The sequence below is a fragment of the Rana temporaria genome, chromosome 1 (assembly GCF_905171775.1).
Source record: "Rana temporaria chromosome 1, aRanTem1.1, whole genome shotgun sequence".
NCBI lineage: Eukaryota > Metazoa > Chordata > Amphibia > Anura > Ranidae > Rana > Rana temporaria.
The window spans coordinates 280,371,762-280,396,782 of NC_053489.1; the positions used below are offsets into that span (position 1 = coordinate 280,371,762).

Sequence of the window (25,021 nt, forward strand, 5' to 3'; positions counted from 1 at the left end):
ATGGTGAAAGCGGTCCGTCGGACCGTTTTCACCATACATGTCTGCCAGAGGGCTTCTGTACGATGGTTGTACACACCATCGTACAGAAGTCCGCGCGTAAACAATACGCGGGGCGTGTCCGCGGTGTCGCCGCGTCGATGACGCGGTGTCGCCGCGACAATGACGCGGCGACGTGGGCGGCCCGCCTTTAAAATGCTTCCACGCATGCGTCGAAGTCATTCGACGCATGCGAGGCACGGCGGGCGGCTGGACATGTACGGTAGGTCTGTACTGACGACCGTACATGTCCGAGCGGGCTGAATTCCAGCGGGCTGTTTTAAAACAAGTCCAGGAATATTTGTCTGCTGGGAAAAGGCCCGGCGGGCAAATGTTTGCTGGAATTCGGCCCGCTCGCGCCCACACACGACCAAACATGTCTGCTGAAACTGGCCTGCGGGCCAGTTTCAGCAGACATGTTTGCTCGTGAGTATGGGGCCTCAGAGTGACATTTATCAAACAAAGAGGCAACATAATTATATGAAAAATCTGCCTCTCTCAGTTTGTGTATGGCAGTTTTTTGTATACTTGTGGCCCCATGTCCCTGCAATCCTGGTCAGCCAACTGAGACAGATTCGGACAGATCTGTAACAGAATTAACACTGGAAATTAGACAAAATTTTATTCTAAACAGATGAGAGAGTAAGAAACTTCAGGGACAGGTTTTATCTATCACAGTACTACTTTAAAGCAGCAGGGCAAGGAATTTATGAATGGAAGTGCAATAGTAAATTTGCCTTGTCAAAAGTCTTTATTTGTGATTTGTCAAAGGAATTATACAAACATTGTAGAATAAGAACACAATGTAATTAAGGAGAGAGTTCTTTCGCATGTTAGTTATTGTAGCGTTAATTTATAACAATAACAATACGTCCTTGCTAAAAAGGTTTATAACGATCTTGCAATATTATATTTCCGTGGTGGGGTAACTTGAGGTGTAACTTAGTATCATACCAACTATATTAATATTTCCACACACAGATCTGCTTATAGAGTATTACAGTGAAAGCTTCAATATTGTTATTCTTCAAAGATACCTGGGGTGAGATATGTATCATAAACCTATTAACGATGCATATCACCAGGACGAAGACAAAAGTTGAGTCAAAACAAGACAAAAAGAAAAAGAGGGAAATAAGGGAAATAAGGGAAATAAGCGGGAGGAGGGGACAGGAGGGAGAAGGTAGGGCCAGGGAGTCTGCAGGACTAGGCCGGGGGACAACCACCTTCAGCAAGAGATGCCGCTATCGCTACATTGGCTGGGCTACCATGGCATCAAAACCTCATTATTGAAAGTATTAGACATTGTATAAGTAATCCAAGGTTTCCATTCTTGTTCGAACTTGGTAATCGTGTCCGTTTCGATGGCCGACATTTTGGCGTGAGTCATTGCTGTGTTCGTTCTGGCGTGGACTTCCTCCACTGACAAATTTGGGGATTTCCATGCTTTGGCCATTGTTTGCTTTGCGGCTGTGAAAAGCTGTCTGATAAGTTTGAATTGTGTATTTGATACATCCGCCGGTTTTAAATTGAGTAAGGCTATTTTAGGTTCTAACGTGAAATTCTTCCCCAGTAAAATGTAAGCTATTTGAAAAATTTTCAGCCAAAATATTTGCGCTTTCGGGCACGACCACCAAGTGTGATAATATGTTCCTATATCCGTGCATCCCCTAAAGCATAGGCCTGAAAAGTTGCGAGTAAATTTAGCAATTCTGGCAGGTACCATCTAGCAAGCACTTTGTAATTGGTCTCTGACGCTATCACATTTGGGGATGCAGTTTTGATGTTGAGCCATATTTGATTCCATTCCGATTCACTCAGTTCTGTGTTTAGGTCCTCCTCCCATCGACGCATGTATAGAAGTTTCCCTGTGTAGGGATGTGTGATTATTTGGGAGTAGATGGTAGATATCAGGCCTCTAGCATGTGGATCCTTTGTACAGATGGTTTCAAAAATTGACATCTGAGTTGGCGGAGCAGGTGCATCTGCCAGTGGTTGAAAAAAGTTTTTTATTTGTAGGTACCTGAAAAGTTCCTTTTGAGGGATTCCCTGTGATTCACATAGTGTTGGGAAGGGAATAATGGAGGAAGAGTTTAGAAATTTGTATTTTTGCGTGCAATCCCTTTTCACCCATTCTTTGAATGTACCTGGGTATACCCACGCTGGATAGAATTCAGGGTTCTTGATAAATGAGAGTAATGGTGAGTGCGGGGATTGTAGACTGTACTTGGCTTTGATTTTGTCCCATAAGGATAGGGAGTGTTTAAGAATGGGGTTACATACATGTTTGCGTAATTTTGGGGAGATCCAGAGCATATTGGAGATTGAGATAGGATCGCTTTCTAGCGCTTCTATAGCCACCCATAATGGAGCTTCGTGTTTTGCGTGGTACTTCACTAAATTTGCTAGTTGTGCTGCGTTGTAGTAATGTAAGAAGTTGGGGTAACCCAGACCTCCTTTAACTTTAGGTAAGTATAGGGTTTGGGGCTTAATTCTTGGTTTGGAAGAGCCCCATATGAAGGATGAAACTCTTTTTTGGATTATTCTAAAATAATGAGCCGGGATGGGGATGGGAAGTACTCTGAAGAGATAAAGTAGTTTCGGCAGGATTGTCATTTTGATAGCGTTTATTTTACCAAACCATGACAGCGAGAGTTGGGTCCAAGATTTCATGAGGTTTGTTATGTGTTTTAGGAGAGAGGGATAGTTAAACGAATATAGATCAGCTACTGCAGCTGTTAGGTGTATTCCTAAATATGGGATGCTTTTTGTTTGCCATTCAAAAGGGAGACCTGATCTAGCGGCACTTAGTTCAATGGTGGATAATGATATGTTTAAGGCTCTACATTTTTTAGGATTTATTGCTAAACCTGAGAATGAAGCGAACTGGTTGAGGATAGGGAATAAGTTGGGGCCTGATACCTGGGGCGACGAGAGGAAAAGTAGGATGTCATCTGCATATAAGCAAATTTTGTGCTTGATACCTCCCAGTTCTATACCAAGAATTGTGGATTCAGTTCTGATCCTTTGTGCGAGGGGTTCTACAAGGAGGGCGAACAATAATGGGGATAAAGGACATCCTTGTCTAGTACCTCTTTGTATTTTGAATGTCTCTGATTTGTACCCCGCATATTTAACGTATGCTTTGGGATTTTTGTACATTTCCAGAATCCACTGAATATAATTGGGTCCGAAACCCCATTTCCGCAAATTAAATGCTAGATATGCCCAGGAGACGGAATCGAAAGCCTGCTTTAAATCTAGGGAGACAAAGCACGCTGGGATTCCTCTTTTTTTAGCGATATGTGCAATTAAATTCGCCCTCCTTATATTGTCCCCCGCCTGTCTATTGGGCATGAATCCTACCTGATCGCGATGGATCAGTGTTCCAATGAATTTATTAAGACGACGCGCTAATATTTTCCCTAGTAACTTAATGTCAACATTCAGCATAGATATTGGACGGTAATTTTCACTTAAGGTTGTGTCTGTGTGAGGCTTAGGGATCATACATATAGTGGCCATTAGTGAGTCTTGCCTGAAGGATTTCTGTTTTAATACGTCATTGAATGCATCTGCCAACCTGGGGGAGATTAAGTCCTTGAATGTTTTGTAATATCTAGCTGGGAACCCATCTGGGCCAGGCCGTTTATTCAATTTTAGGTCGTCGATGGCCTCCGCTACCTCATCTTGCGATATTGTTTCCTCCAACTGTGATTTTTGGGTTTCGTTTAAGTGCGGTAATTTGATCTGTGAGTAAAAGGTTTCAGCCTCCGATTCATTAAACGAGGTTGTTTCCGAATATATTTTCATTAAGTGTTCACTAAATTTCTTCACTATTTTGCATGGGTTACTGGAGGTATAGTTATTTGCTATTTTTAATTTTATTGGGTTATAGGATTTGTTGGTCGAGTTTAGTGCTCTAGCTAGGTAAGTCCCTGATTTGTTGGCATATTTATAGAATTTGTGCTTAGACCTAAGAAGGGTTTTGTCTGCCGATTCTGTCAGGAATAGCAATAGTAAATTTGACTCGTAATCTGTTCCACTGCTCCTGTTTAGTATTGCTTTCCTAGGCAACAGAATTGATGAATGTTTCTACAACAAGCACAGAAACGCTTGTATTACCCATATTTTTTTTAATTTCAGTATATGTGTGTGTATATGATATTTTATTTCGAAACCAGAAACCAAACCAAAACAGTTAACTAACCTACACATATTGAACCTACAAAACCCATTTGAGGTGGCTCACTTTGCTAGAATTAGGGTCCATTCACATGAGCGTCATCGGTTCAATCACAAAAACTGATGAATACCAATTCAGATCACATCAGTCTTCACCAGTTTGCAACATCTTTCTTTAGTTCAGTTTACATCCATTAAAAGAGATACTGAAGGTTTGATTAAAAAACAAAAACAAACATGTCATACTTACCTCCACTGTGCAGATCGTTTTGCACAGAGGGGCCTCGAACATCCTCTTCTGAGGTCCCTCGGCTGCTCTCGTGGCTCCTCCCAGAATTAAATAACCCCCTCTGGGAAGTTCTCTCCCGAGGGAGTTACCTTGCGGGCGCGCTCCTGAGTCATACACTCGGCGGCCATAGATGCCAAGTGAACTGGTTCAGGTAAATAAAACGGGGGGGGGGGGGGGGGGGACCGGTGATTGCCAGGTGTTTTTTTCCACCTTAATGCATTAAGGTGAAAAAACATGAACCTTTACAACCCCTTTAATGTCCACAAAATCGTAAAAGGATACAAACCTTTTTTAGTTTTTTTTCTGTGAACAGATGCAAGTGGGTGTAAAACGGACATACATTCATTTACATCTCCCCACTTGAAGACATACATTGTGTTTTAGTCTGAAAAAATGACAGATGGATGCAGATTGAACGGCTGTGTAAAAGAACCCTAGGATTATTGCACTGCAAAAAAGCTGCTTGCTGGACTTTTTTTGATGCCCTGCAAGCGCAGTGCCTCAGTGTAAAAGCACTCGGGCTTTCACATTGGGATTGCAGATGCAACTTCTTTAAGGAGCTTTTTTTAACGCTAAAGCGCCTGAAAAACGCCCCAGTGTGAAAGGGGTCTGAATCACAAACGTGTGTTTTACATTCACATTTTTTAGCTCAAAAGCTGACAACTCTAAACATTGATCATTCTAAAACAGCAAATGATTTAATCAGAAGGCATTCGATTGCACTAATTATTTCTTTAAGCACACAAAAAAATAACTACAACAACAACAACAAAAACAACAACAACAACAGCTGCAACATCCCAACTGCATGCTATTTAGCATCTACAGCTGTAGTTCAGGAAGAAATTCTGGTAGTTGGTTGTTCCTGGAATATGAGCTGGAATTTGGATATGCTAAAGTTTTTATCCATTAGTGAACATGGGCCTCCCAGACTGCACAGGATCTTGTGGCTGACTCTTATAACAATATGGCACACAGAGCAGAGACACACAGGCTGATTGAGCTTATAATGAGGGATGCAACATGACTGGAATGCTGGAGGGAAGTTCTTGCTTCATAGAACACTTACATCATTAGTGGAACAAAAGGTGCTCTGGGGTTTCTATTGATTATTAAAAACATATTTCACTGAGATATGTAAGTGCGTTTCGAGTTATGTCCCAGAATCTCAGACAAAAAAAAGATTTCCTTATAAAAACAATCAACTTTTATACACGTGTCAACAGAGCAGCAGGGATGACACAGACACAATGTCCTATAGGTGGACTTCATAAAGCTTTCCAAATGTATTGGAAGCATTTAGATGCAATTCAGCACAAACATATGTAAATGAAGATGGTTTCTGTGTCATGGACCTTAGCAAGTCACTGAAAGTCTTGCTTTACCTCATATAACCACTGACTATATGAAAGGTAATGCCTACAGTCTTTTTTACATCTGGGTAAGTATAGTAAAAAAAGACTCAGGATCCCAAAATTATTACTTTTTATCCCCTGCTGGAAAAAAAAAATGTTTATTTTTTTTGTAAAGTAAACGGCAATACATTGTTGATACAACATAAATTGCTACTTAGGCTGGGTTCACACTATTGCATCCAATTCGAATGGCAGGAGATTGTAAACAGCTCTCTATGGAGCCGGTCCACACATCTCTGAGGCCCCGTACACACGACCAGTTTCCTCGGCAGAATTCAGCTTCCGACCGAGTTTCTGGCTGAATTCTGCCGAGAAACCCGGCCGTGTGTACACTTTCGGCCGAGGAAGCCGACGAGGACCTCGGCGAGGAAATAGAGAACATGTTCTCTATTTCCTCGTTGTTCTATGGGAGCTCTCGTCCCGCCGAGCTCCTCGGCGGCTTCAGGGCTGAACTGGCCGAGGAACTCGATGTGTTTGGCACGTCGAGTTCCTCGGCCGTGTGTACGAGGCCAGAGGCAGCTCCGGTGCGAATTGCACAGGGGTCCTGTGCATCTTTTGGTCAGTTTCGGGTTAAAATGTTGCCAAAAATGTGGGCTGAAATCGGCACCTGAATCGGTGAATGGGGACGCACCGGACCCCTGCTGTGGGCCGTTCCGTGCTGACATGTGAACCCAGTCTAACACTCAAAATAATAGAAGCACAAGTATGAACTGCACTAATAACTCTGGCTATGTGGAGTATTGACTGGATCTACTTTCTTTCCCTCCATCTCTCTTTATATGAACATGTATATACAGTGTATGCTTTGAGGGGGATTTACTAAAGCTGGTGCGCACAGAATCTGGTGCAGCTGTGCATAGTGACAAATCAGCTTCTAGGTTTTGTTGTTAAGCCTGGATTCACACTCTTGTGACGCGGGAACCAGCGAGATTCCAGTGCGGGTTCCCGCATTGCATCTCTCCCACAGGCAGTTTACACTGCCTTCTGCGAACCGCTGTGGGTGTCAATACAATGTTAATGACACCCGCAGATCGGTTCACAGATCGCAGTGCCAACTGTGGATTCAAACAGGAATCAGATCACATGGGTGAAAACACCCATGTGATCCGATTCCAGTGTGGGAAAAAAGTCCCTGTACCTCTTTTGTGTAAATCCAATGCGAGTTCAGCCATACAACTGTATGGTGGAATTCGCAATTGCACAGACATCGCATGTGATTGGCACCAGCAATGCTGTGTGAATCACATGCGATGTCTGTTCGGATTTGTGTGAACCCAGGCTTAAAGGGGTTGTAAAGGTAATTTATTTTCCCTAAATAGCTCTGTTTACCTTTTTGCAGTCCTCCTTCACTTACCTCATCCTTCGATTTTGCTTTTAAATGTCCTTATTTCTTCTGAGAAATCCTCACTTCCTGTTCTTCTGTCTGTAACTACACACAGTAATGCAAGGCTTTCTCCCTGGTGTGGAGAAAGCCTCTTGAGGGGGGGAGGGGGCGAGCAGGAGTGTCAGGACGCCCACTAACACACAGCTCCTTTCTCTATCTGCAAAGTAGAGAGTGTCCTGACTTGCCTGCTCGCCTCCAGGTACACCACACCACACCAGGTAAAAAGCCTTTGCATTACTGTGTGGAGTTACAGACAGGAGAACAGGAAGTGAGCATTTCTCAGAAGAAATAAGGACATTTAAAAGCAAAATGGAAGGATTAGGTAAGTGAAGGAGGATTGCACTAAGGTAAAGGAAGCTATTTAGGGATTTTTTTTTTTTTACCTTTACAACCCCTTTAAGCCTAATTGAACAAGCTGAAGTTAGAAACGGATTGGTTACTGTGCACAGTTGCAAGTTTTATGAAATCTACCCCTGTGTATATACTGTATAGTGTTTGGTATCAATCCCCATAATAAACATATCTAAACATGCAGCAGTTATTTTGATAATAACATGACTGTCATTGGATAAATTAATGTACAATCCTTGCTGGCACAACTATGCTAAATATTTATTTGCACTATTCAGGTACAGAGCAGTGTCAGACTTGCAGCCTATACTGTATGCAGCTTTCTGCGATTCCGGATTCAAATACAAGCTGCCAAATCACGTATTTTCCACTGCTGATTACTCATCGATGGAAGCGGGAACTAAACAATATAATTATTTTCTGCATTTATCTGGTTGGCTATACAGTACCATGATCTTATTTTAAACCTCTAAAACAGTTTTGTATTTTGGAAGAGTTTAAGGTGTCCTGCATGTTACCTATTTATTTTCCTGATCAAAGAGCTACACTCTCCTCCTTCCCCCTCGGTGGTACACATTTATCACAGAGGTATCAAAGTCCACACTGAATTCTCTCACTGCATGTACTGAGGTTAAGTAAATTTGCACATGAGGTCTCTGTTCGCTAAGGGATTCTCTTATTTGCTGGGTGCTTTTTTACGCCACATATTTCTGCGCAGTATATAGATCACCAAGTGTGAATGAGCCTGGCTTTCAAGTGTTTACAATGAATAATCCCTAATTAGTTGAGTGTGAAGTGTGTAAGGGCTGGCTGTTGCCTGTGTTGCATTCATAAAACATGGAACCCCGCCACAAGTTTTAGAGGAGGAGGATGCCTTGGAGCATCAGGGTAGTGTCACCACCTGCAGCTTATCACAAGACAGAGCCTCAAATCCATTACACCAGCTTTCTATGTCTGCTGCTCCGATCCAAGTCCACAAGGTTTACTGTCACATTAGCGCCATTCAGTCAAAGAATGCACCTCTGGAGGCAGAATGTGTGGTCACTCATCAATATGATGTATGAATGCAGTCTTTCACTGAAATGCCTATACAAGAAGATTGCATTTAAATAGATGTGGTATTCAAGATTGAACAGAATAGACCTGGTGTTTTAAACAAGGACCGATGATACAGAGCTGATCCCACATGTGGGATGAGGGTAAATCTTAGATATAAAATAATAAAAATTCCTCTTGTGACAGATATTGTTACTCAGATACTTGAAAGAGACATCAAAGAGTTGCTCAACCAGACTTTTTAACATCATAGAATAATGTAACCCAAAAGTTAATAGATTAAATACAATTAAAGGAAAATACAAGCACCCAGAGAGGTGTGTCTGAGGCAATGCTGGTATACCATCAACAGCCAAGCATTTATCAAGGTTTTGATCTATTGTGACCTAAGAGGGAGCCCATATCTCCTGGTAACAATCCTTTACAATATGTACTGCATAATACATGACCTATGCTGTTCCAGGATAGATAACAAGAAGTCCTCTCAATCACAATTACCCTTTCCTTAAGGGACACAAAAGTAGCCTGCGTGGGCATTCATGTATTACAATGCCGTCAAAGAGGACAGCTTGACGCTCCCCAGCTGTGCTGGAACTACAAGTCCCAGAACAATTTACAGGAATGCTGGGACTCTTGTGCAACATCAGCTACAAGTACAAACTGCAACATTATGAACAAGCAAAGATAATTGTTCCTGGGATATGTTTATAGCTGCTCTCTCTCTCTCTCTGGTAAACCATTAATTTCTCAATAGCAACTCAAAGACTTATCTATAACCTGTGGATTTTACAGCTAACTTGTGTGACATCTGAGCTTAAGTTCATAGTACAAGCAGTGATTAAGCCTCAGCACTACACACACACAGTTTTCTTATTGGGTATCCTAATACATTAATACACAAATAAAATAATGTATCAGAATACCGAGTAAGAAAACTCACCATGTTATTTAATACAGCTAAGCATAATGAATCTGAATTTAGAAGTATGTGTGTATTGTGCTGCATGTGGACATCACAAAGACAGAGAGGTATATAGTGGAAAGGTGAAAAGTTAGAAAAACATGCTACAAAATGGATTATGACCCTGAATAGTGAAGCAGAGCATTACACATGAAAATAAAGCACTCTAACCCCTTGTTGGGGAGTCATTTACCGGTCCCATGTTGAGGTATCCGTATTTGCTAGCTATCCTGTCGGCTTCTTGGGCATCCCCTGATATCCTCACAGCCCAGTGGTTGGTGTATGTGCGAGCCCAGCATGTAGGTAAAGGGATTCCCAGCAGCGCAGTCAGGAGGAAGGACACAGACCAGGCAAACCGCAACTTAAAAGCCATGATATGCCCTGCTGTCCCCTAAAAGAAAGTCCCCAGCTCCTCAAAGCGGGGGTCTCCGAGCTCAGACAGGTGAAGAAGATACACGCCACAACTGTTTAAATCCAAAATGAGCCAAGCATATACTAAGAAAGTTCCCAGTTGCTGAATAAGGCACTTGTATAACCCTCAGCTTGTGATCTCACTTAGGGATTACCCTGCACTTTGACTCTAGTGTCTCTTGCTGCCAAGTGTTAATCTGGATGTCCTCTTTCTGCAGATCCTCCTCTTCAGTCCTGGGTCTTGTTTTGGGATACACTATGCCAGGGTTAGAGTGCTGACAATTCACAGTCCTCACACGGTCTTTTTACTTCCCATGTATCTTCCTCTTAGTCTCTCTTAGTATATGAATGTGGAGTGGGAGTGAAAAAAGCAGATCTCTCTTTCTCCCTCTCCCTCTCTGCATAAATGACTGCCCCCCTTCAGCTCTCCTCCCGTCCGAAAACCAACAGTACCCAGATGTAATAGAAAGGAGGAGGCTGCAAGCTTATTGTCCCTCCTACTCCTTCTAATATGCTATCCCCTCCTCCTGCTACTCTCACACACACAAACAGTGCAGACAGATGCCCTCACCTATCTAGCAGCTCAATGTGAGGTACAAGAGGAGACTGTGTGGGTGGCAACCTCAGAGGCTAAGGGTACCATCAACAACACAAACAATACAGGGGCTCCTAAAAGCTTTCAGCTACAAGAGACATTATTGCAAATCACACACAGCTATGTATGTAGCCATTTTTATGTTTGAGCTTCAAATTACAACAGAAAAATGTACATTTTATCAGTTATCTCACCAATCAAAGATGCGTTATCGTCTCATGCCAGTAAGCCATTCAGAATCTGTCATGTCCATAGAGGGCTTATATACTCAATATTGATTGATATGTTTATACCATTTATTGGTAGTATTATTCCTGAATGCTGTGTTTTAAACATTTAGTGAAAGTGCTGCCTTCACATCTACTAAAAGGAAACAACAATCATACTTGAATGCAACTATTAATGAAAGAGTTATTAAAATTAGATAGAAACATAAACAACGATGAGAACATTAGTGTTAGAGAGAAGCACTTTCAGCCTGGATGCAGCAGCACACAGCTTTATAACGTGTGTGTGTATCAGTCATATTATGTATGCTTACATGTCAATCCCTCTAGCAACCATCGTAATTCTATTATGTTTCTATGTACATAGATGTTCATGCATTAAATTGTATGCAACCTAAGCTAAAGCATTTTTTTTTTTGCAACTCAACTGACAGTAAAATTATGCAATTACTACAACGGGGAATTGCTGACACTTTAAACATTCACAGAATTCATCAGTAACGCTTTTAGGTTACACATATGAGAAAACTAAAATGTGTTCATATAATATATAAATACATAATATTATATACTATTGGGATTTTTGCTGTTTCCTGAAAAGAAACAGGGGTCTCACAACCAAGTTTCCCTTTGGGGCCAGTTCACACGACAGAAACGCAGTCCGGATGCGTTTCGGATGCTTTTCTTTATGAGCGTTTTTGATGCATTTTGGTGCTTTTTTTGATGCCTCGCAGTGCATTTTTTCTTCACCTTAAAGTGGAAGTTCACCCTAATAGCATGTATATCTGGCCAACTCCCTTATAGTCGTAACAAGTACTGTCCGCAATTATTTTTTTTTTTTATGCTTTACGTACCTTGTAATCCATTTTTTCAATCTACTTCTCCCCGCTGGAGTAGGCGTTTCTATGCCTAGGGGGATTGTCATCTGGGAGGTCGCCCAGATGATTGACGTCTGTTCGCCCCGGCAGATAAGGCCCTGCCCCCCGTATTGCGTAGGCGTGCAGGAGTTACGGGGCTTCCGAAAAAAGCCGAACATGCAGGGCGCAGGCGCCGTATAGAGCCGACTCACATCTCTGCATGTTCGGCTTTTTTCGGAAGCCCCGTAACTCGTGCGCGCCTACACAATACGGGGGGCGGGGCCTTATCTGACGGGGCGAACAGACGTCAATCATCTGGGCGACCTTCCAGATGACAATCCCCCTAGGCATAGAAACGCCTACCCATGCGGGGAGAAGTAGATTGAAAAAATGGATTACAAGGTACGTAAAGCATAAAAAAAAAACTAATTGCGGACAGTACTTGTTACATCTATAAGGGAGTTGGTCAGATATACATGTTATTAGGGTGAACCTCCGCTTTAAATAAGATAATGTGTGTTACAGTGCATTTTTGGTGCATTTAGGTGCATTTTACCACGTTCCAGTACAGTTTAGTGCAAAAAAAAAAAATGTAACGCGATTTCAAAGCAGCGATTTCAGGCGCTACTTGATAGACATCTGTGTGGCTTCATGCACAGATGTCTATTGAAGTTGCACCTGAAATTGGCAAAAGTAGTGCAGGAACTACTTTTGCAAATCGGTGTGGCACACCAAAATCGTGTGTCGCACCGATTGGAACAGTGCCATTGCCTCCAATAAGCTGCGACTTGTCATGCGATTTGATCTCTCAAATCGCATGACAAATCGCTCCAATGTGAACCTAGGCTTAAGTCCATATGTGCTCTATACATTTTTATAAGGTTTGTGAATACTGACACCTGTTTTGTGGAAAGTTCCTTTATTAAAAATCCCCTCCCGATCCCAGTATTCATAATGTGCTTGACAATCAAAGCAACTCATCTAAACAACACTTTCTGCATTTGACTTCACACCTTCAAGGCAGGATAAAAGGAGTGAATGTCTGATGATATGTTTCACCTTTTAGAGTGAAATAAAGCCTCGTACACAACAGTAGTTTTTTTCCCCCATTAAACCCAGCAGCGTTGAAGGGAAAAAAAAAAATGGGCAGCTCAGGAGGAACCGATGTATTATCTCCTGTTAGCACAGCTATCTCCCCTGCTGTTCTCCTGTGTTCTGACAGTAGGACGGCCCCCGTCAGAACACTCCGGTCAGTGGCTGAGACCCCCGATTGGCAGACCTTTTTTGGTTACGTTCCTTGTACAGAAGCCGGCCATAAGGCTGGCTTCTGTGGAACAGACTCCAGTACACACGGGCGATATGTCGCCTGACATTCGACCCATGTGTATTATGCCTCTGGTTGGCCATACATTGGGTGAATTTCTTTCCTGCAGACTGTGTTGATGCAGGAATCCCTCCTGCTAAGCCATTGTCCGTTTCTGGCAGGGGGGGGGGGCAGCCACCCCCGCCAGGACAAGACAGTGACTATTGCTGGAGGTTATAGCAGCTGCTATCCATACCGTCATACTGGTAGTACCCAAGTTGATCGTTCGATCAACTTGGTACATTCAGCCTGCCCATACACGGTTCGAATCTCAGCTGGTTCCTGCTGAACTGACTAAGATTTAAATCATGTATGGTCAGCCTTAGATATCTGTCTAAGGCTGGCCATAGACAGTTCAAATCTTTCAAACCATGTATGAGCAGGCTGAATAAACTCGACCTACTTGGGTACAACCTGCCTGCTGGATTTTAAATGTGATTATTGCTAGAGACTATTACAGCTGCTAGCACTAATCACTCTGCTCTTCTGGCAGGGATGGCTCCCTCGTGCGAGAATGGCTCCATGGGAGGGATTCCCCCATAAAAACTGACATCTATGGTCAGTTTAAATCTACTGCCCTGAAGCTCATTCAGATCATGCTCCAGAGGCTATTGAAAGGTGGTTAGGAAGCGACACCTCCTCACTGCCTGTTTAAACCCCATTTTTGCTGACAAACGCACATGGTTGCGAGGCACGGGGCTTTTTTTCAGCTGGAACGTGGTGGAACTGAGTTCCACCACCTCCAGCTCTGGCCCTATGCTCCCTGCTCACCACTATTGCTCTGTGGCAGCCAAGCTATCACTTGTAAACACAGAAGCCGGGCTTCTGTGTTTACAAGTGACAGCTTGTCTCCCTCAGATCTGATGTGCTGAGTGGCTCCCACTGAGTGCAGGATGGGGAGAAGGGGGATGCAGGTGCCCATGGTATGTGCAATGCATGGTTGAGTTCCTTCACCTATTATCTGAAAAAAAAAGCCCTGGCGAGGCATATGCATTGCTTTTCCATTTATTTGAATGTGTAGCATTCAGTGGGCTTGCGACTTGCCAATCACTACAAGCCAGGTGAACTTTGCCATAGCTGTGAAGCATTGCAACCATGGCATGCAAACACTCCCGTCCCGTGCCTATTGAAGCTTAAGGCAGCGGTTGGAAAGCGGCAAATTTGCGTCTCAACATTGCATTATTGCCATTGCCCCAACCGCAAGTCTAATGAAGCCTAAGGGTATCCAAATTAATCCCCCTGGTAAACAGGTCCCCAAATCTCACATTTACATTAGTCCAGCATGGCACTAATAAGTAATTATGCATACCTCTTACCTGATGGATCATGGGGAATCTGGAAATCACTGTCGCAGAAGGTGTTACTACAGTGATATAAACAATCTTCAAGGTCCTGCAAACTCAACATCGGGGGTTGCTCACTGAACACAGCCGCCATTAAAAGAATGCCTTGTAATTTCTTTCAGTGGAACAAAAAAAAAAAAAAAAAATTAAAGAGGTGGTGAAAAAAGCATAGAAAAGCCCCAGGATCTCATGTAATAAAAAAATGTAACATTTACTTTATAAATCAAGATTTGCAACTCACATAGGCTTATTTTGTACTGGTGCATATCAGACTGGCAGGGTGCAGTTCTGTGTAAGCGCGCTCGCTATAGCCATATATGGGGTTGGAGGAGGATGTGTCAGCTGTTAAGAACAACAGAGTGAAAATCCTTCTGCTTCATGGACCCTTGTGGCTCAACAGGTTACATTATACCTTGACAGTAAGTTGCTAAAAACATACCGTATATACTCGAGTATAAGCCAAGTTTTTCAGCCCTTTTTTTAGGCTGAAAATACCCCCCTCGGCTTATACTCGAGTCAGAGTACCTTAAATAATTAACAGGCTGCGGGCGTCCAATGTTTAAAAGTCGCGGTCTCCTCCTGGTTCCTTCCGTGATAAGCGCTTCTCAGCAAAAACAGTTCCGCCTATCACGGACGTTCTTTCATCCTCGGACTTAGTTTCCCAGCAGACACTGTGTTCCGTGTTCCGCCAATCACGGACGTCCTTTCATCCTCGGACAAGAGGACGTCCGTGATTGGCGGAACACAGTGTCTGCTGGGAAACTGAGTCCGAGGATGAGAGAGCGTCCGTGATAGGCGGAACTGTGTCGCCTATCACGGAAGGGACCAGGAGGAGACTGTGACTTTTAAACAACGAATGGACGCCCGCAGCCTGTCAATAATTTCAGGTACACTAACTTGGGCACAGTAAGGCTGCAATGGGCAGTGAGGATGGGCACAGTGAGGTTGGGCACAGTGAGGTTGCAATGGGCACAGTAAGGTTGGGCACAGTGAGGTTGCAATGGACACTGTGAGGTTGCAATGGGCACAGTGAAGCTGCAAATGGGCATTGTTGACCCTCTTTTCCGCTTACAGTAGCTGCTGCATTTCTCACCCTAGGCTCATACTCGAGTTAATACATTTTCCCAGTTTTTTTGTGGTAAAATTAGGTACCACGGCTTATATTCGGGTCGGCTTATACTCGAGTAAATACGGTAAGTCAGTCATTTTAGCTCATCAAAAGCTGGAGGGACTCTCTAGCTGTGCAGTGCATTGTGGCATGATGAGAATTCTGCATTAGAGCCTTTATCCTTTTTACAAAAACAAGGTACTTCACTGGTGGAGAATGTCTTATGACTTAGGTACTTGTTCAAATCTTCCTGAATATACTATGGACAAGTGTTGGGCAAAGCACAACTGATCACATAAAGTCTGTTACAGTATGTTGTTATTATTTTATAACTATTATGCAGAGCTTATATAGTGCCAACAGTTGTTGCAGCTCTTTACAATAATAATTATCCTTAACTGCTATAACAATTCTAATTTTTATATATGGAGAAAATTGAGCTGAGGCTGAAATGGACTTTTATGGAACCATACACAGGCTTGGGATACACAAAATAGGTATAAAAAGTCGAATTTTTATTTACAACAACATATTAAAAACATACATATTTAAAAAAAAAAGAAGAAAAAGGTATGTAACTCTATAGATAGATGAGGTGACACTGGAGGAGCTGACATTACCAATTCACCCTATAACATCTGTTCATTGCATGCTCGACAAGTTTTGCGGAATAGTCACCGCTCCTTCAGGAGAGATGATTATCATACTACAAATAGAAGAGAAAATAAACATTAATCATAACATCAATAAAACATTTGAGGTCATTAATTGTGAGAAATACAAAATGTGTGGTGGTATCCCTCATACACCGCCTTACCCAGGACAAAATCAAGTCCAAAGGAATAGATTTGCCCCGGCAAGTGGGGGGGCCCCCACGAAAGGGGAAACAGACTGTAGTCTGGTAGAGAAATTGATAACGATTATATACAAAATTCTAATTTTTAGAGGCGAGTTGCTGAAACATGAACAATCCCATTGTTACAAATATTAACTCTAATAACTTAGGACAAATTACTTAAAGCTCAGTGAACTGAACATAGTTTAGGTGCTTGTATAAAAAGTTATGAAGTGTGCCCCATTTCCCAGTAATCATCTTTTTAGTTTAAACACTCACAAACATTAGCATTACAAGCTAGTCAAAAATGTAGTGCAAGGTGTAAGCTTTTTTTTTATGGGACTTCTGAAATGTATAATCTTGGATGAATAATGATCATATATGTACTGTATATACTTTTGATGGACACACGCTCACACTGTCTACCCATTCCCCAATATTCTATAGGGAAAATTCCCCAGTATTCTATAGGTTACCTAAGCTTGTCACATACTATAAATCACACATGGGATTAAAGTTTTAGAAAGGCAAGCACACAGCAGATGCAAACATACCTTTCTTTGCTTTTTTTTTGTGCCAGAGGCATCTTGGTGTATTTATCAATTGGTCATGTTCACATCAATACACTTCACTGAATTGCATCAAACACATATTGTGGCTGACATTTATGAACCTGTATTTTGCCATTTGCGTCAACTTAATGAGATCTTTTAATGATTCAAGCAAAAACATGTCTAAAGATGACTATAAACAGTAGAGGACATCTGGATTTTAACCTTCTGGCAGGGATTGAAATAAGAACAGTCTTCAACCAATGATGTTTAGCCTGTGGAACAAGGTGGAGAAGACATGTCATAGGCACCTCGGGCATCAGCTTAACAAGAGAAAAACTACCTGAAACATGGAAGAGTTTTTAGAACATGCAAAACTGCTATCTTTCCAGAGAAGCCTTACTTGGTAGTGTTTTCATGTAACTCACAGGCACAGGATTGTTGGTTGATCCAGCTGAAATTTACCAAATTGGGTGAAGCCTCGTACACACGACCGAGGAACTCGACGGGCGAAACACATCGTTTTCCTCGTCGAGTTCCTTGTTAGGCTGTCGAGGAACTCGACGAGCCAATTTTCTCCATTCCCGTCAAGGAAATAGAGAACATGCTCTCTTTTTGGCTCGTCGAGTTTCTCGATAGTTTCCTCGACGAAAATGTACACACGACCGGTTTCCTCGGCAAAAAAATATCTCCCAGCAAGTTTCTTGCCAAGAAACTCGGTCGTGTGTACGAGGCTTGACTGTCATCTTACAGCTAAGAGTACCTTGAGATATATACATGTTCACCTTTAGTAAACAAAACCGCTGGGACACGCAATGATCTACAGTGTTTATAAAGCAGTAAATATGACTTTCACCAAGGTCCTCCACGTCCATGTGTTCAAATGACAGTGACTGATTCTCCACCAGAGAATGTTTGGTGAAAGTCACATTCAATGCTTTGTAAATAGATGTATAAGAAATAGGCAAATGCTGGCACCTAGCACTGACTATATATACCACAAAACTATAGTAACACAAAACAAATGATGACAAGGTAATTTGTAACACTGTAACATCACAACGCTATCAGAAACAATGGGCTCACAATGCAATTCTACTGTTACAGAACTTCATTCTCCATTACAGTATGTGTATTGAAATTCAGACACACCTAAGCAAAAGTAAAGCTTTAATTCATTCACTTGCAAAAATCTAACACCTTTAAATTTACAAACAAATGGCTTAGTAGTTATAGTCACTTCCTTCACATTTGTACAGTGATCTGCTGTTATCTAAATCAATATACCTATCTCTTGGAATTTACACAATTGACCTCTCAAGCAGCCTTATTCATTTGACTTTTAATTATTCTGTTTATCTCTCTCCTATTCATCGCCCATCTAGTGTAAATGTGTCTTTGTTTAAATGCCATTTGGAAAAAGATTTCCTTAACATACGTTTATTTGTTACTGCTTCTATTATAACAGACTCTTGACCTCGGGGGATTATATAAACAAATCAATAAACTGCAATGTTATCTTTGTTACGTTATGGAAGCCATCATATTGATAGAATTGTAATACTTTCAAATGTTTGTGTTACGTCTGATACATTCAGTTTATGCATCTTTTTTAATATGAATATATACTGTATATATATATATATATATATATATATATAGATAGATATATAGATAGATAGATAGATAGATAGATAGATAGATAGATAGATAGATAGATAGATAGATAGATATACACATACACACACATACACACTGGATAGATAGATAGATAGATAGATAGATAGATAGATAGATAGATAGATAGATAGATAGATAGATAGATAGATAGATAGATAGATAGATAGATAGATAGATAGATGGTAAAAGAAGATAATGGAATATATGTCTGGAAAATAGAAATGTCTGGAAGGAGCATCAGGTAAGAAGCTATAGTAAACACTTTGCAATGAATCACTTACATGTTTTCCCTCCCAATTCTACCTTCTATTTCCTGAGGCTATGTATTAACACTTCTTTTGTTTACAGACCACTTTTCTCTGTAGGACACCATGTTAAGGTTTTAGAAATACTGGCTATCATTTGGAACAAATAAGCTTTTTACAAACACTAGATCACTAATGCTTACACTGTTACAAGCGATCAGAAAATCGTACAAAAAATACTGCTTTCAAAACGATACGATAATCTGATCGTTAGTACACAGCTTTCCGCTGAAATAATCCAAAAGGGACAAACATGAATATTTTTCTCGTACGATACTAGATCCTACGATTTTCATTTATTCAGTACAGTATTTGTCCAAAAATACAATATTACACATTACATCACTTTAGAATTTTTTATTCTGTTGTACGAGAATTTTAGTAACCTCTTTGTTTCCAATATAGAGATTAGCATGCAAAAAATAAATAAAAAATGGACGATCATTCGTCCGATAATCTCATCATGCGTACCAGGCTTTAGGGATACTATTTATACTATAGGGACTTTATTTAAACTACGTTTTTTCCAACTGTAGGTAGTGTGTCATTGGCATAATTTCAAAGCTGTCCTACGATTTGATAACAGATGGGTGTCATCTGAAAAAGAAGGAATGGATGACAATTTTCCCCTCACAAGGTCTACTGAAAGCAAATTGGAGCACTTCAGGTTTAAGATCAGAAAAGGTTATCCAGCATCTAGCATTCCCAAAATCTACTAGCAGTGGAAATTATTATTTTACACGTGTGAAAAAATATTGTCAAAGTACTGGTCACTTGACACAACAAAACTGGCTAAACCTACACGTATAAAATTAGTGAATGACCGATTATCTTGCTACAATGGCACCTGACTGTGGGTGGGATATATTAGCAGCAAGCAAACATGTTGTCTCTAAAGTTGATGTGTTGAAAGTAAAAAAAAATGGGCAAGCATAAGGATTTGAGCAACTTTGACAGGAGCCAAATTCTAATAACTGAGCTGCAGCACTTGTGAAATTTTCCTGGTCTGCAGTGGTCAGGACCTACCAAAAGTGGTCCAAGAAAGGGAAACCAGCAAACCATCGACAAGGTCATGGGCAGCCAAGGCTCATTGATGCATGCAGTGAGTGATGGCTACTATAGCTTATATTGCTAAAAAAGGTAATTCTGGTTCGGATAGAAAGGTGTCAGAACACATAGTACATCGCAATTTGTTAAATTGCGTAGCAGCAGACCGGTTAGGGTGTTCATGCTGACCCATGTCCACAGCTAAAAACACCTACAATTGGCATGTAAGCATCAGAACTGGACCATGGAGCAATGAAAGAAGACAGCCTGGTGTAAAGAATCACATTTTCGTTTACATCACGTGGATGGCCAGGTGTGTGTGCACTGCTTACCTGGGGGAGAGATAGCACCAGGATGCAGTATGGAAAGAAGGCATGTCAGCAGAGGCAGTGTGATGCTTTAAGCAATGTTCTGCTGGGAAACCTTGCGTCTTGGTATATATGTGGATGTTACTTTCATCCGTACCACCTCCCTAAAAGTTTTTGCTGACCAAGTACACCTCTTCAGGGAAAGGGCATTCCCTGATGGCAGTTGCCTCTTTAATTAGGATAATGCCCCCTGTCACACTGCAAAAGTGATTTAAAAATGGTATGAGGAAAACGACAAATTCAAGGTGATGACTTGGCCTCCAAGCTCTCCAGATCTCAATCCAATTAAGCATCTGTGGTATGTGCTGGAAAACCAAGTCCGATCCATGGAGGTCCCACCTTGCAACTTACAGGACTTAAAGGATCTGCTACTGTCGACTTAGTGCCAGATACCATAGCATAACTTCAGAGGTCGAGTAGAGTCCATGCCTTGATAGGTTATGATGGGTTATCATAATGTTATGGCTTATCGATGTACTGTGTAGTCAATCTTGCAATTTAAATACATTTTACATATTACGCAGACAGGTCATGAGTGTAGTTTGCAACTTCCAGGGAAAGTAAAGCTTGTTTACCTCTAGAAGACCAGGTAAAGCAGTTTTACTTACCTGGTCCTCTGCTTCCCACAGGCTCTTCAGTGCTGCAAGGCCGGTCTCCTCAGCCTCTTCTTCCCTATGCTCTGGTAGTTGGAGGATGCTTCTGATGTGCAGGCCTGCATTGCATAAGCCTGCACTGGACGAGTGATGCCCACTGTTGGAGCATAGGGAAACACTGTCTGCCAGGGGTGTGGGCGATCTGGGAGGTAACAGTGTTTTTTCTGTCTCCAAGATCTTGCATTTAAAGGCTAAGTTCACCTTGCAGAAAAAATAATAAATGCACATATTTTTGCTAATTAAAATGTGCATATATTATTTTTTCCTGTAGAAGCCCGGAAAGCATTACTCCTGCAATCAGTAGATCATGTGTGCAATGTGGGTTCCTGCAGACATGTGCTATGGCAGGCAGCCTGGCCCTCTGTACAAGCTTTCTGTTTAAAAGCCAGAGGACAGTGGACTATGAAAGCGCTCATCAACGACTCTGCAGCCCATTGAAACTACAAGTCCGTCTGCCCTGGTGGGTGGGTGACAGTAGTTTATGCATTCACAGGAATCTGTGAATGCCTGACATGGCTGTGTAGGCAGCGGGTGCAGGGAGAAGGACCCCCTTCCTGCTGTCATAGGGAGGGGGCATCGGGGACAGGAGCTGGGACATGTTACCTGTTCCACGCTAACCACAGGTGGAACATGTAACATTTTCCAAAGGTGAACTTAGCCTTTAACTCTTGAAGTGCAGGGGAAGCCCCACTGCACAGGAGGATTTTTACTTTACAAGGGATAATAGATAGAAATCTGCCAAAAACGAGGTCTGTAAATACCTTATTTTGAGTCTTTAGATTATCTTAATTTCCGGGTATTGGCCATGCCATTGTTTGTGCTGTTTGCTGAATCTGTTCTGTACATCACTTCTGCCCTTACTCTGTTTCCCTTTGAAAATCTTGCACATGTGCCGTTCAGAGGGGAAGCTCGTCCACAGAAATTTCCCGACATGCAGGAAATACAGAAACGGCACACTTTAGGTGCCGTTAATGAAAGATCCTACTTCATAATCGCGCATGACGTCATCTACGATTAAAAGACGATATCCATGGAAACTACAGCAGTAAGTACACTTAAAGTTATCTACTTTATGAACAGATAAAGTTGTCTCGGAGGGTTTACAACCACTTTAAGGAAACTATTTTTTCCTAATATTTCCTAAATACCTTAGCGGTAATCCCGAGTCTGGCTCAGGGTGAATTTTTTATACCAAAAGCGGTATCCCCGAGCCAGACTCGGGATTGCATTGCAGGATACAGGGGGAAGTTACTTACCTTGTCCCTGTATTCTGCGATGTGTGCGGGCTTGTCCGCTGTGTCTCCTCGCTCGATTCACAGTGCCACAGAGCTCCGTTCCCTGCGACGTTACGACGCATCGAGACGGAGTTCGGCGACAAATTCAAAAAGTGAAAAACACAATACACATACAGTATACTGCAATCTTACAGATTACAGTACTGTATGAAAAAAATACACACACCCCTTGTCCCTAGTGGTCTGCCCAGTGTTCTGCATGCAGTTTCATATAATAAAAACTGTTCTTTCTGCCTGGAAACTGGAGATTGTCCATAGCAACCAAAAAGTGTCCCTTTACATCAAAAGTGCTTTTAGACCAGCTAGAAAATAGCGATAATAAATTAGAATCACTTGCAGAATTGTGCGATAGCGATTTGTGGGGAAATTCGTCATCAAACAATAAAAATAATGACAGCGACAATTCTGCAACTGAGCAAATTTCAGTGATTTTGATTTGATTACATTATTGAATCATTTTTATTATAATTACATTATTATTTGTTATAATTATTTATAGTTATTTATTATATTATAATTTATGATTTTGTGTTTCAAACTTTATCATACCCGGGATGTCTACTAGACTCTTGTTTGGACAGATTTAAGTGCGTTATTCCTAAAGCCCCATACACACTATCAGTTTTCCTGCAGGTTTTTCTCTTCAGGTTTAACCAAAACCATGTAATATGAAGTCAAACCTCAAGAGTTTCAATTTGTATGCAATCAGGCAGGCCCTTGCACTACATGGTTTTGGTAAAGCTGAAGAGAAAAACCTGCAGGAAAACTGATAGGGCCAGATTCAGGTAGACTTACGATGGGCGTATCAGTAGATACGCCGTCGTAAGTCCGAATCCCTGCCGTCGTATATTTAAGCGTATTCTCAAACTGAGATACGCTTAAATATTGCTAAGATACGACCGGCGTAAGTCTCCTAAGCCGTCGTATCTTAACTGCAGATTTAAGCTGGCCGCCAGGGGCGTGTACGCTGATTTACGCCTAGAATATGTAAATCAGCTAGATACGCCTATTCACGAAAGTACGCCCAGCCGTCGCAGTAAAGATATGCCATTTACGTAAGGGGTTTTCAGGCGTAAAGATAAACCACCAAAAACATGGCGCAGCCAATGTTAAGTATGAACGTCGGAACCGCGTCAAATTTTTCAAGTTTTACGTCGTTTGCGTAACTCGTCCGTGAATGGGGCTGGCCGTAAGTTACGTTCACGTCGAAAGCATTACGATTTGCCAACGTCATTTGGAGCATGCACACTGGGATACGTCCACGGGCGGCACATGTGCCGTTCGATTGAAACGTCATTTACGTGGGGTCACACTTAATATACATAAAACACGCCCACAGCTTCAACATTTGAATTAGGCGGGCTTACGCCGGCCCTAATACGCTACGCCGCCGTAACTTCGGCCGCAACATCTTTGAGAATACCATACGCGCCTCTCAAAGTTACGGTGGCGTAGCGTATAGGAGATACGCTACGCCCGCCTAAAGGTATGTGAATCTAGCCCTTAGTGTGTATGGGGCTTTAGAATTGCAGGCCTACAATATAAAACACCAAATTTCCATGCAAAAAATTGTACCGCTTTTGGTACAAAATTCCAGACATAATCATACCGCCAGGGAGGTTAAAGCTAGAGACGGGGAGGGTTAGGTTTTAAATGCTGCCTTTTTACCTGTTGAATATATTTCCCCACACTGCCTGTTCTATCACCTGGACAGAATGTGAAAATCAGCAATAAACACATAACAGAGGTTTAAACTCTTCCCCACTCTACTGGAAAAATAGCTTTTAGTTAATACTGTTCTTTTACAGACAAACAAGGAGGCTGCCATTGAAGACCTGTCTTTTAAAATGTAATTTGCTTGGCTTCTATGCAGAACTGACTTCAATATGTGACTCACCTGGGAATGTGTATATATTGCATGTTTGCTCCAAGTTTGTGACTCAACCAATGTTGCATTCTGCTTGGGTTATCACTACTCAGATAAACAGAAAATTTGACAAAAAGTTCCAACTCATCAGATGGTGTAAACGTGTAATCATTTATGAATGTCTTACAAGATAAAGTTGTTTCACAGTTATTCACAGACAATATATTACCATGCATCATCATGTGTATTTAAAAAAAAAAAGAAAGGAATATCTTTAACATCCTTACAGGCAAGGGCAGTAATTGTTTTTAACAGTACATCTGTTTGACCACTAATAACTTTTTTATGCGGTCTGAAACAATGACAAACACTTCTTTCCTGCCTTTCATTGAACTGCAGTAATGATCAATGGTAATCACTATTACACAGTAGGCATCGTTATGCGTGTTGGGACAAGAGCTGCAAATGCAGCCCAGAACTGATCATCAGAAGCGTGAGACAAATAACCCATGACGTGTCTTCCTGTCATGCTGCCTTGGGGTTGATTTTCAATAAAGTAGAAAAAATTACATATGATAGTCTTCTATACACAACAGTTACATTTTAATGGCAATATATTAAAATAGAACACAGGAATATAAGCTTAGTAAACCAACATAATTATTACTGAACGGTTGCTATCTCAGCTACTTTTGAAACACAACCAAATAGCTTCAATAATTTTCAAATTCAGGCTTTTGAATCTGCTTTAGAATAATCAGTGTGCATTTTATTTTATTTATTCACTTTTTTCATACATGGTGTCAAATACCATCAAGTGTTCCTTGACACCCAAAGCA

The 25,021-nt window shown here is 41.5% G+C and overlaps 1 protein-coding gene across 3 annotated transcripts in view; it reads right to left on the bottom strand.

The window, feature by feature from the left end:
* Positions 1-10,560, bottom strand: part of PCSK5 (proprotein convertase subtilisin/kexin type 5) — a 508,063-nt gene extending 497,503 nt beyond the window's left edge. Inside the window, exon 1 of one of the 3 annotated variants that reach the window (XM_040356083.1) lies at positions 9,871-10,560. In XM_040356083.1, coding sequence (XP_040212017.1) covers positions 9,871-10,050 — 180 coding nt within the window. In that variant the 5' untranslated portion in view covers positions 10,051-10,560. The remainder of the gene's footprint in view (positions 1-9,870) is intronic. The other 2 variants (XM_040356101.1, XM_040356092.1) reach the window with 2 other exon arrangements.
* Positions 10,561-25,021: the final 14,461 nt, after the last annotated feature.